Source organism: Aythya marila (genome assembly GCF_965140915.1).
Source record: "Aythya marila genome assembly, chromosome: 17".
Taxonomy (NCBI): Eukaryota; Metazoa; Chordata; class Aves; order Anseriformes; family Anatidae; genus Aythya; species Aythya marila.
In genome coordinates, this window is record NC_139058.1 from 8313543 (window position 1) to 8324941 (window position 11399).

Below are 11399 nucleotides of genomic sequence, written 5' to 3' on the forward strand. Positions count from 1 at the left end.
CTTCTGTGTTTCCTCTTTGGTCTTCTGTTTTCTGGTAACAGTTTCTCTGTCCACGTACATAGAAATGTGTAGAACACTGTTCACACAAGCTCACAGCAAAGGGACTTTGATGTGTCCATTGTTGGTCAAAATAAAAAAGATGAAAACACATGGGGGACAGTTCTATGCCTGTCAACTTTTGAAAAATTGTCTTCTGTTGTTTGCAGCTGGCATTTGTCACAAATTTATTGCCACCTTCTCTCCATTATAGGCTATATTTCATTTTGAAAGGCAACTGCTGGTTTGCTTCTGGTGCCTCTGGTGTAGAAGAACAGCTGCACGTCTGGAAGAGAAAAAGGGGTTGGCTTGTGCAAGAGATCACTACAGGGACCTGCTGCTGCTAAAGGCTTTTTGTCTGTGGAAACAAAAAACTCAAGAGAGAAAAATGGAGTAAGAAGTTTTTTAGAAGAGAGAATTATTTGGATTAGCCTTGTGGTGGCCCACTTCTGACAAAGCAGTATTTAATTCTTAGTCACTGACTTCGTATTTGTGCTTTAGATTCTATTGGTTTGTCTTTTACTTAGTAGACTGAAAATAGCGAGTGTGGACATGTCTGTGCTAGAGGTGTCTAGTAACATGGATTGTACTGGAGGAGAAATAATTCAATCATTTTTCCCATAGGAGGCTCAAGGAGAGCCAAGCCCTAAGATTTCACTATTCAAAGTGTCTGCAGCAGTCTTGGAACAAGTGGAGAAAGGTGAGAGAGTTAACATATGGCTAAATGCTTGAAATTGGATTGCTTGTACCCATTAAAGGAAATGGTTGATTTTAAATACTAGTCATTCCTAAGTTTTCCTCTCTTGCCAGGTGGATAAAATCAGTTCAGTGTGGCTGGAACAGGAATTGTGTAGCGAATAAAGGGAGTTCTTCCTGTTCACTTGTTCAGGGATAGTGAGAATGGAACTAGAGCTTTTGAGATTTATCTGAGAATGTAACCAGCATTAGTGTGATCAGATTGTTCCTAGTCAATGCCAATTATGTCCTTTGCAAAGCTTTATTTAAGTTAGAAATTTGCAGTAAGTCTGTGGTGTATGGCTTATAGTTATGCACAGGTCATAGCACGCAATATCAGATGGCATTTCATTTTTATGCCATCTCTTGCCATGACATAGTGTAGCAAATGCGTCTTTGAGAGGGTTCCTCAAAAAGGATGGGAAAAAAGGCATCAACTAGCCTTTTTGAGAGGAATAGCAGAGTGCAGGACTAGTTTGAAAACCTTTCATAGCAAGAAAAAGAAGTGCTGTTTCACCAGAGATTAGAAATGATCCTTTTCCCTCTGCTCTTTGCCATTGCTAGATTTCCCTCCATCACATATCTGTTCAATCTCTGCCTTTTTTTTCTCTGTGTAGTATGTGGGACATCGGTGTGAGAAATGGACAAAGCTGGTGCAAGCAGATATGCACTATCAGCACACACTACTGAGCAAGACATTGGCAGCCTGGAAGGTAAGAGAGAATGACACTTTGTGGAACTTGTCTGTGTGTGCTGAAATGGCAAATAACAAGCTGCTATGTTGTTTCACTCCAGGTGCTTATGCACCAAGTGTGCAAGTAGAATGGAAGCTATTGTAGCTGGCTAGTGTGAGTGCTAGCATTATTCTTTGAAGCAAAAGAAGCAATGTCATCTTGTGGTGTCGGTGAATGATAAATAATAGCATTAATGACTATATAATGACTACCCATCTCAGAAAAACTGCATTTGATTCCAGTAGTTAGAGCTTTTTTTTTTTTTGTTGTTGTTGTTCTCTTAATTCTAAAGCTGCTGTTAAGAGTTTCCAGATATCTTCTCTCCTCAAAGGTCCCGGCAGTTTAGGAAATCTCACCTCTCGTTGCTTTTCTTACAGAGTTATCAACATAACGTTCAGTGCATCCTATACCAAGTAGCTGAAAAGGAGAAACAGCACACTAGACTACTGCTGCGGTAAGGCCATATTTCCTTAAGCAGCATGAGAGCGAATTGACTACATTGCAGCCAAATTACTCTATTGCTTTTGCTGCCACCTGTGTAAAATTTTGAGCATTTGGTGGTGGGAATTGTCTACTCTGCATTGCTATTTCTGTGCTGGTCAACTAACTAAATTCAACCTCTTAGTGGATCACCATCTGTTTTGGTTTAACTTTTTTTTTTTTTTTTTTTTTTGAACTGTCTCATTGACTTTACTATTGCACATGCCAGACTTTATCTGTGTTTAGCCCCATGAGAGAGTCAAGACAGCAAACTATATCATTTTCTGCAGTGCATAGATTCTGACTGCTGTAATATTAAAGCAGCCTGGAACATGTAGAGGCTTTCTTCCATTACAGTAAGGAGGATGATTAAGGTTAAGTCACTGTATATTGGTTGTAGTTGCTTTAATTTTAACTATGTCTTTTTTTGTGTGTGTGTTATACAGCTTGAGCCACTTGCAGAGTCTGACTTACCTTAATATGCTAGATTTAAGGGTTGTATTCTGTTTTTGCACTGCCTTCTGTTTTCTCTCAGCAGAAACCATAACTGATTTGCAAGACTGAGTTTATAGAGACAGCTGGTTTTGGTTCCCCTGTGAGTGGGAAGGTACCAGACGAACAAGTGAGAGTAATTCTTAATGTTTTTTGTTTTGTTTTGTTTTCATTTTGCCTACAGACAGATTCTGTGTAAATGGAGAGAAAATGCCCTTTCCCTTATCTGTGAAGCTAAGGCAACTGCTCGAGCAGAAGCACACTACAGGAGAGTAATCCTGTCAAAGGTATGTTCTGTATTGCAGATACCAAGGTCTGTATGATTGCTAGCTTAGGCAGGGGTCAGGTAATGCAATTAGAAGTATCAAAAACTTAATTTAAGAGCAACAATCAAGAAAAGCCCTGAAAATTGGGAGATCCAAACTCCCAGTCACAGGTTATTTCTACAGACATCTCTGCAACAGTTGTCTCTGAGTGAGCTCGTGGTTTTTCTTCTTATTTTCCTTCTCCGTATTCCCTTGAAAGGGGAAAACAGTCTGATACAGCATAGTAGTATTATCTATGGGTGGGACAGAAAATTTTGCCTGAAAAATGCCAGGGGGACCCTCTAAAATACTGCTGTATTTCATTTTATTTAGGAGATTTGCACCATTTTTCTGAGCCTAATGTGGAAAATGATTGTGGTGTCAAGAATGTGGTACTTCTAAAGGATGTTGTAATGTCAGTTTGTATCCTGTCTCTTGTTTGCATCATACCTTTAGGTGTTTCTACAGTGGAGGTATGCTGCCTTACTACAAATGCATTACCGTCAGCAGAAGGTGACAGCTGTGATGGAGGCCAGAAAACATTTGGATATGGGTGAGCTGATGGGAATATTAAACTCTCAAAAGACTTAGCTATCTGCATAAGAACCTTAGAAAGATGTGGCTTAGCAGGGCAGTCTTTTGTATCGTCTGTGCAGATGACTGGATATTAAGCCTATGTGGACAAGCCCCATTGAACGGCGAATGACCTGGGACTACAGTGTTCTATTGAAGGCTTCTTCTGTGACTTTTGCCTCTCTTTTGGTTCCCTGTCTATATAATAGATGATAACACTTCTTTTTTCAAGGGAATTTCCCATTACTAACATTGAAAAGCTGAGACATCTCTGATCTGAGGGTCATGAAAGTAATCTTATCAATTATTGCCTCAATCTTTCTCTAGTAATTAATATAGAAAGGCCCTCAAAGTCTGCCAACATTTTCATGAGTTCATGTAAACGATGTGGCTGATGACTCTGAAGCACAAAGGTGGCAAATGATTTCTGAAAGATTATAAAGAATGTCAGTGATATCAGGGAAGTCTTGCAAGTCAAGGCTCACTGTCTGATACCTGAAATGCTCCACTTTCCTTCTTCCTAGTGCTGAGTACAGTCAGTGTGAGGTTTTGCCAAAACAATCTGGAAGAGCAGCTGATCACTAGATACTGTCTGAAACCAATAGTGTCTTTTTCATGGTAGTATGGTATTTAATTTCTCTTCTCCTGATAGTGTGTTTACAGACCCTGTTTCTTCACTGGAAAGAATCTACTAGGGAGTCTCTGATACTGAGGGCTCAGCAGCACAAGGCAGTGCAGCACCACCAGCAGCACCTGCTGCAGAAGTACCTGGAAAAATGGAAGAAATACCATCAGCGGTGTGTTGGGAAAATGGTGAGAAGGATCAACCTCCTCCCCAGCCAGTCACCCAGGGTGGGAAGTTGCTGGTGTAGAGGAGCCAGCCATGTTTCCTAGCGATGGGAATAGTAGTCTTGGCTGAGGAGGAGCATGAGAGCGTTGTGCACTGAGGAAGAAGGAACATGCTTGTGCCTTGCCTGAAGAAGTTTCAATTAGAACTAACAGACTTAACAGGAGATGACAAGTCAGGCTTGCCAAGTGTGCGATCGTTTACTGTTAATGAAATCCTTGTGGGCTCACGGGTATTTGCAGATGGGGTTACACCATAGAGCACTTGGATATTGAGAGTGGCTGGCCTCAACAGAACAAAGGATGGTAAAGGCTGTTTAGTATCTGTTCTGCTCTAGTAGCATTTGGCTCACATAATTGGGGTTTGACTGTAAGCACCTCTCTGTTTTGTTTGTTTCACAGCTGCTACAGAGAAAGGCAGATCAGCTAATGACTGACAGACTTTGCTCTACTTCCTTCTCCTACTGGAAGACACGGGTAAGGAGTTGTCCTCTGGGTTAAGTATATAGCTGCTTGCTGATGCTTAGCCTTTCTTCTCCTTCATATTCCATTCACATGAGGACCAAACAAAACTATTTAAGTTTTTGTTCCACTAGCACAAGAGACACCTTACATATCCTGGGTAGATGGGGTAGGTTATTCTGCTAAGGCTCCACCAGCACTTCTTCTTTGGTTGATTTTGCTAGTGTTTCTGGTGTGGCATATGTAAACTCCTAACCTGATTGCTGTACTATATATATGTGTGTGTGTATATATACATATATATATATATTTATATTTTTATTTATTTATTTATTTTTTCTAACAGCTGTTGCAACAGCAATGGGAAAAGCAGAAGACAGTGCAAGCATTGTGGTACTGGTCTCTTTCGTTGCAGAGGAAGGTAAGTGTGTGGAAGGCTTGGGGGCAGACAAACGTATTTGGCTTGACACACAGGTCTGACTGCAATCAGCAGAGTGCATGTGCTCATCTCTTTCCTTTCCTCTTTGGGGTCCTGTATTTTGATTTGAGATGCTGGAAAACTGTCCCCATGTCTTGTAATCCAAATAATAAAAAAAAAGGCTTGTTTTTCCCATCCTGACTCAGCTGACTCAAACCCCTATTCTTTTGTCCTTGTGGTGTTTGTCCTGCAGTAGCTCTGCCTATTACTGTCCAGTGGAACTGAGAGTGTTCTTGTCTGCAGGGGGAGTGGAGTCCCTAACCCAGAACTTGTCTTTGTAATAGTGCCAGGTGTCTGCTCTTGGTGTTGTAGGTATTCAGTGCTTGGCTGAGATTTGTCCAAGTGCAACAGGAGAGGAAAGATCGCATTGAAGAAGCCACAGAAGTTTATCGTACTGCTCTCATGAGAGAAGGTGTAAGTTGGATCTTGAGGTACACTGCTGGCATGAAACAGTTGCGGGGACAGCTCCAAGCCCAGCACCAGATAAAGGTGAGAGACAAGTGAACACTCAGGTACATCCAGGGCACCAAACTCTGATCTGTATTTGAAGTGTGTGTGTGTGAGTATGTATAGACTTTGGAGCCCTGTGTCTCAGCTGTTGTTTGGATCTGGCATATGCTTTTACCTGTGGTTCAAAGCAAAATACCTTGTCCTTTTTTTTCCGAACTGAATGTAGGGCGCTTGAGACTTGTGTTGGTAACTGGGAGCCTTTCTTAATGAAGCTATTTCAAAACTGGCCAAATCCTCCAATAGACAATGTAGCTGGATAAGACTTTTGCCATTAACTAGGGTTCTTAAACTTGGGACTGTGTTAACATAAAACATTAGAAGCTGCATCTCATCCTGTCCTAGCTTTAGTACTGCTTTGACCTGCAAGAGTGGGCTGTAGTGTCACTTGTGCCTTTGAATGTCTGTCCAGCCCTGTGTGTGGAAAGGAGGATAGGGATGCATGTATTGATTACTTCCTGTTCCTGGTCAGCTTTTCCAGCTCTTTTCCAGGTTTACAAGACACTGCTTGTTCTGTTTGTTTGTGTGCATCCTGAGTTGTTGCAGAAGTACCCAGTTAATTCTCTTTATCTGAATGTTAACACGGACCTGCTCATTTAGTGTGAAGAGCTGGTATGGCTCTCAGGTCATCAGAAACTGCAGTTCCTTTCTGTGGTGGTGTTTACCCTAGGTAGTGTGGTGTTACTGTCTGCTCTCAACCATCAGATGCTCTGCTATTCTTTGTGTTGACAGGCAGCCTACAATCTTCACCAGATAGTCTACCGTTGTGCAATGCTCTGGAGACAGAAAGCTCTCTACAAGAAATTAAATAAGCCTTGTTCTTTTGGGTCACCTCTGAAAAAGCAAGTGACATTTAAAATACCTGATGTTAGCCTTGAGACAAAAGGACGTTCAGCAGAGGAAAAGCTGTGGCCTTCAAAATGCAACGATCTACCATTTCACTTTGCTGGTGGTGATTCAATTCTCAGTGAGCTGTAAGTGTAAAATTTCAGTCTCTCCTGAATTCATCTGGTGTATGTATATGTAGTCCATAGCATACACTTTGTATCCATCGATCTGTGCATTTATGTGTCCATATCCATATCTTGGAGCCCTGTGTCTCGGCTCCTGTTTGGATCTGACATATGCTTTTGTTTATGGTTCAGAGCCAATCACTCTGTCCTTTAGTTCAGCTGAGACTATATATAGGTAGATATAGACCTCAGGCTCATTTTTTTATTTCCAAGTTTTCACAGTGATGATTGTTAGTTCCATGCATATTGCCTTTCTCTGATGCTTCATCAAATGGCTGGCTTTGCTGAGTTATGCAAGAGCTGCCACATAATGTATATATTGGCCATCAAATTATGAAAGAATTTGTGACTTTGACTTCCATACTGGTGATGAGTAGAATCAGTTCAGCTATACTTCCCTCTAGGAGTTTCTCAATATGCAACTATGAATTTGTAGAGTATTGGTCGTTTATCATGGGATCTGTTACACAGAGAAGCATTTGAAAGATGTGTGGTGGGGGGATTTTATACCATTATGAGAGCTTGTCTTGCCCAAGCGACTTAGAGCTGTCAGTGAAACTCTTATTTTTTCACCAAAATTCTCCTTGATCATGGGGCAAATGCAAAGAAGAGTCTTCCATGAACCTTCAGAACCTAGGACAGGAGACTTGTGGGCTATAAGGTAGAAATTTCACATTTCTTTAAGCCAGCATATGCTGCCAAAAGTAGTTCTACCCCTTCCACCAGTCCTTGTGTATGCACGGTCATGCATACAGTGAACCAGCTGGCAGCATTGATACAGGTTGAAATCTAATCTTTAAAAGTTATTGCATGCAAGGGCAATGTTGCAGGGTGGGGTAGAATGACAGAATAAAAGTGCTTCTTTAGCTGCAGTGCCAGCTTATACCAATTTAAAATAATTATGAATCTCTGTCATCACTGGTTTTGTTTGTTCTTTTCAGGAAGGCTGTACAACAGGCAAGATTACCACCACAAAGACCTAACTTCCTTCTGGAATCTCTAGAAAACAAGGAGCTGCTGGGAACTCCTTTTTTGAGGTAGAGAATCTGCTTTTAATAGTACTGGTGGTTTTAGGAAACCAGCTAGCTCCCCCACAAGACAGGACCTTATTTCAGTGTGCAAGAGAACAGCAAGATTCTTCCTTTTTAATTGTTTTCCCCTCACCGACTGTGAAGTATAAAAGTAAGTTGAAATGTACAGGTGCATTCCTTTTCCCTTAACAGATCAGGGACACCTTTTCAGCAAACAGATGGGAACAAATGTTCTTCTCAGAGTGGGAACTTAATGCCAGTAACTGAAACGGAAGAAAGCACCTGTAAATGGCTTTCTCAGATGGGCAGTACCACTCATTCCAACTCATCTCTGACACACACTGCTCTCCCATCTGTACCGTTGTGGACATGTGATGTGCACTGTGCTGTTCAGAAGCCAAAGCTACGGTCTCCTTCATTTTTTATGCCCCACGAGAAAGCTGGGTCAGAAATGGTGAGTGTATTGGTGAAGGAAAAACTAGTGTGTTTACTGTGCTCCTGTCAGCCCACATGCTGCTTATTGCTATTTCTTCCTACGACTCCTCAGAACTGCTTACCCAGCTGTTGAGCTATTTTTTTCTTGTACCAGTTAGAAGTTGATTAAATGAACTGTCTCCTCATGCTCAAGAATTTTTTTTCCAAGTCTAAAGCAATATTTCACTTGCTGGCCAACCCGTATGTTTTGTACTGTAATTCATGCCTTTTTAATGGTTTTGTGTCCTTGCCAGTAGGATGTTCCTCCTAGAAAATGACTTGAGTGCAGCTCCTTCTACAAGTTCAGAGCAGTTACAGTTTATCAACCAGATTATAGGGATTTAAGAGTAACACAGTTTAGGAGCATTGACAACATCTGAGAGTCTCAAAAACTGAAAATCACTTTACCTGCACGTAGGTGCTTGCATTTTGAACTCCTCTGTTCCATGCAGAAAAGGAGGTGTTATTCTAGATGAAATATCTTTCTGCTAGAAAAGAAAGCTCATTTCTTGAAATATCACAGAAGCAGCAGTGCTTGTGAGAGAGGCTCAGCAACTACAGGTGATGTCTTGGTGTGAGCAGGGCTTAGTAGCTTGGGTCAGGTGCTCCTTTGAGGAACAAAATATCATTCTGATTTTGCAGAGAGGTCAGCCTGCGTATGGTCACACAGGAGCCCATTCCCAAGGCTATCAACAGAGAGAAGAGTTGGAGAAGTTGCGATCAAACTTAAAGTCACAGTTGCTGTCACCTGAAGACTTAGTTGGAAAACAGAGTCACCAAAATGCAGGTAGGTCCTCAGCTGTAAGCTGCAGCAGTTATGTGTCCTCCTCCAGTATACGCAGGGCTGCAAGTCACCTCCCCAAAGCACAGGGGAGACAAGGGATTCTTGTATGCTTACATCAGGAGGTGAAGAATCAGTCATTTATTTTGGATTTGGATTGGCAATACGGTTGTGTGGACCCTATTGATGCAGGGGACTAAAGCCCTGTTTTGGGGATTGAGGGATGGGAACTAGTAGGGGTCAGGATTTTAACAATGGTATGCCCTAGTGCTGGGGCATTCATGTACACATGGCAAGAATATGGAGCTGAACTCTCTTGGGGAGGGAAAAATTAACTCAGTGCTGTAATTGCTGGGAAAACTTACAGGGGGTGGATGATGTCTAAGCATCCCTTTATGCAGCATCTTTCAGGATGCAAAGGGCATTAAAGTTTTTCATGAGGCCAGACTTATAGAGCAGATGTGAAACACTAAATTGTAAACAGCATTTGCAGTCTAAACCATTGACTAGAGCATTTCTCATCTTGGGTGTGTTTAAACTGGTCTTGAAAACCTGCAATGCTGTCAGGACACCTGCTCTCTCACTATACCTGATCTATTGTGTGAACAGGTAGGTACCACGTGGTGACAGAATGGGAAAAAAATCAAGAGGGTTCCGTGTTTCCTGCCTACTAATCTGACTCCCTGATAAGAAGAAACAGAGTAAGTTTACTTTCCTTGCTTGTGCTTTTCATCTTCTGTTCAGCTGAACGGGAAGAAAGGAGGGAGCACAGTACCAAAGAAGAAACATTCCAGAGAAAGCTGGAAGCAGAGCTCCGACACATTCAACAGCAAATGCAGTACTACTTCAGCAGGAAGCAAGAACTCAAGTATGTTACAAAGTCCCTATAGCCAGCCTTTCTTCATGCTGTCCACACTATATTGCACTTTTGTGTGAATTCTTTGTACTTTGAAAACCGTTCTTTTTCACAGCAGAACTGTGAATTAAATGGAGAAGAATTCTGTCCTTTTAATAGTTCACTCCAGGTGAGAGAGAGGGTACATGCAGAACTTGTGTAAGCAGCAGCTGGTTTAATCATACCTTTGGCAGCTACTGGAGAAACCTTGACAGGAGTGTCACTGGGCATAGTCTGAAGGCAATGCAAATGAATTTGGCAGAGCAGCTGAAATTTACCTTTCAGCTCTCTTACAATGAGGTGTGAAGACTTAGCTTTTTAAACTGTCAGTTCCAAAAAAATAATAATAAAAAAAATGTGGCTAGGGTTTGATAACAGATTACTTCTCCAGTAGAACAAAAAATTTACAAAAATGGTTGGAAGAGAATGGGGCTTGAAGGGTTTTAACTCTCAAGAGTAGGATGTGAAGACAAGGGCTTTCATACAGATTTTTACACCTTTCAGCATCCTTTTCCCTTTTTAGACTTGACTCACTGGTTTGAAACAAACAAAAAAAAGTGTCTTATTGCAAGCATCAGTAGCATGTCTAAGTTGGCTTACGCTTACACTTGAGCTCCTAATTGGGATACGAATTCATCTAATCCCTCTTATCAGGTCCTGTCAGCAGCAGGCACGGATTCTATATAAGTGGCTAGAAATGAGTACGCAACTAGAGGACCAAGACAGTGTAAAAAAAGTTCGGGAAGAATTGGATCAGGTGGGTAAACAGCAAACAAATTCAAGTTACGTAAGTGACTATGACTATGCTATGTGCTTAGCCTGAACTGTGGTGGTAGTTGTGGGAAATCAGCAGTAAGGTATTAGCAAAATCAAGAGAAGAGAAACTTGTAATCAGAAGTGGGCTGTCAAGTGGAACAAAGGCTGCTGTGTAGATGTATCTTCCTACTTGTTCAGATATGTAGCTGCAGCTCCAGTAGATGTAAGATTTGCTTCAAGCTACATAAACAGCTTAACTAATTAGTCTTAAACCTTTCTGTGGACTCTCATATCAATGTAACAAAAGTACACTGCATCCATACTGCTGTCAGGTCCCAAGTTCATACAGCTGTCTGTGTGTGTACTGTACTTAGACCTCTAAAGTGACTGTACTTAACTGGTTATGAGTGATGCAATCCTGTTACTTGGTGGTTTTTAATAAGGATAACAAAGGCTTCCTCAGTCAAAGAGACTAAACAGTATCTTGTACAAACACCTTATGCAGTTTTCTTTACATTCAGTTGGAGTTGAGGATCAACACTCTAACCAAAGCACAACAAGAAGAGAGACGTCATGTGCAGAACATGGTTGCCCGCCTGCATGACATTCAGATTGCCCTGGATATGTAATTCACGTGAACCAATATTCCAGCTGATGGGTAGGAATGTCTTCAGTTCTTGCCCCTTTCATAATAGGGGGGTATGGAAGAGATGTATACATTCTCTTAGTCCACTTATGGTATTTTTATTTTATAAATTCATTTAAATACTCTTGCTTGTTTTATTTTGACCATAGCTGGTT

The 11399-nt window shown here is 41.4% G+C and overlaps 1 protein-coding gene across 4 annotated transcripts in view; it reads left to right on the forward strand.

Annotated features, from left to right (window-relative positions):
* The window catches only part of SFI1 (SFI1 centrin binding protein), a 33747-nt gene that overhangs the window by 17591 nt on the left and 4757 nt on the right, over nucleotides 1-11399 (forward strand). For 3 of the 4 annotated variants that reach the window (XM_082773870.1, XM_082773869.1, XM_082773868.1), the window contains exons 15-31: nucleotides 251-429; nucleotides 661-736; nucleotides 1389-1484; nucleotides 1883-1959; nucleotides 2662-2764; nucleotides 3239-3335; nucleotides 4008-4168; nucleotides 4604-4678; nucleotides 5010-5084; nucleotides 5454-5630; nucleotides 6381-6622; nucleotides 7603-7698; nucleotides 7885-8146; nucleotides 8809-8953; nucleotides 9692-9815; nucleotides 10497-10599; nucleotides 11120-11260. In XM_082773870.1, coding sequence (XP_082629996.1) covers nucleotides 251-429; nucleotides 661-736; nucleotides 1389-1484; nucleotides 1883-1959; nucleotides 2662-2764; nucleotides 3239-3335; nucleotides 4008-4168; nucleotides 4604-4678; nucleotides 5010-5084; nucleotides 5454-5630; nucleotides 6381-6622; nucleotides 7603-7698; nucleotides 7885-8146; nucleotides 8809-8953; nucleotides 9692-9815; nucleotides 10497-10599; nucleotides 11120-11227 — 2196 coding nt within the window. In that variant the 3' untranslated portion in view covers nucleotides 11228-11260. Of the gene's footprint in view, nucleotides 1-250; nucleotides 430-660; nucleotides 737-1388; nucleotides 1485-1882; nucleotides 1960-2661; nucleotides 2765-3238; nucleotides 3336-4007; nucleotides 4169-4603; nucleotides 4679-5009; nucleotides 5085-5453; nucleotides 5631-6380; nucleotides 6623-7602; nucleotides 7699-7884; nucleotides 8147-8808; nucleotides 8954-9691; nucleotides 9816-10496; nucleotides 10600-11119; nucleotides 11261-11399 lie in introns of those variants that run through there. The other variant, XM_082773871.1, reaches the window with a different exon arrangement.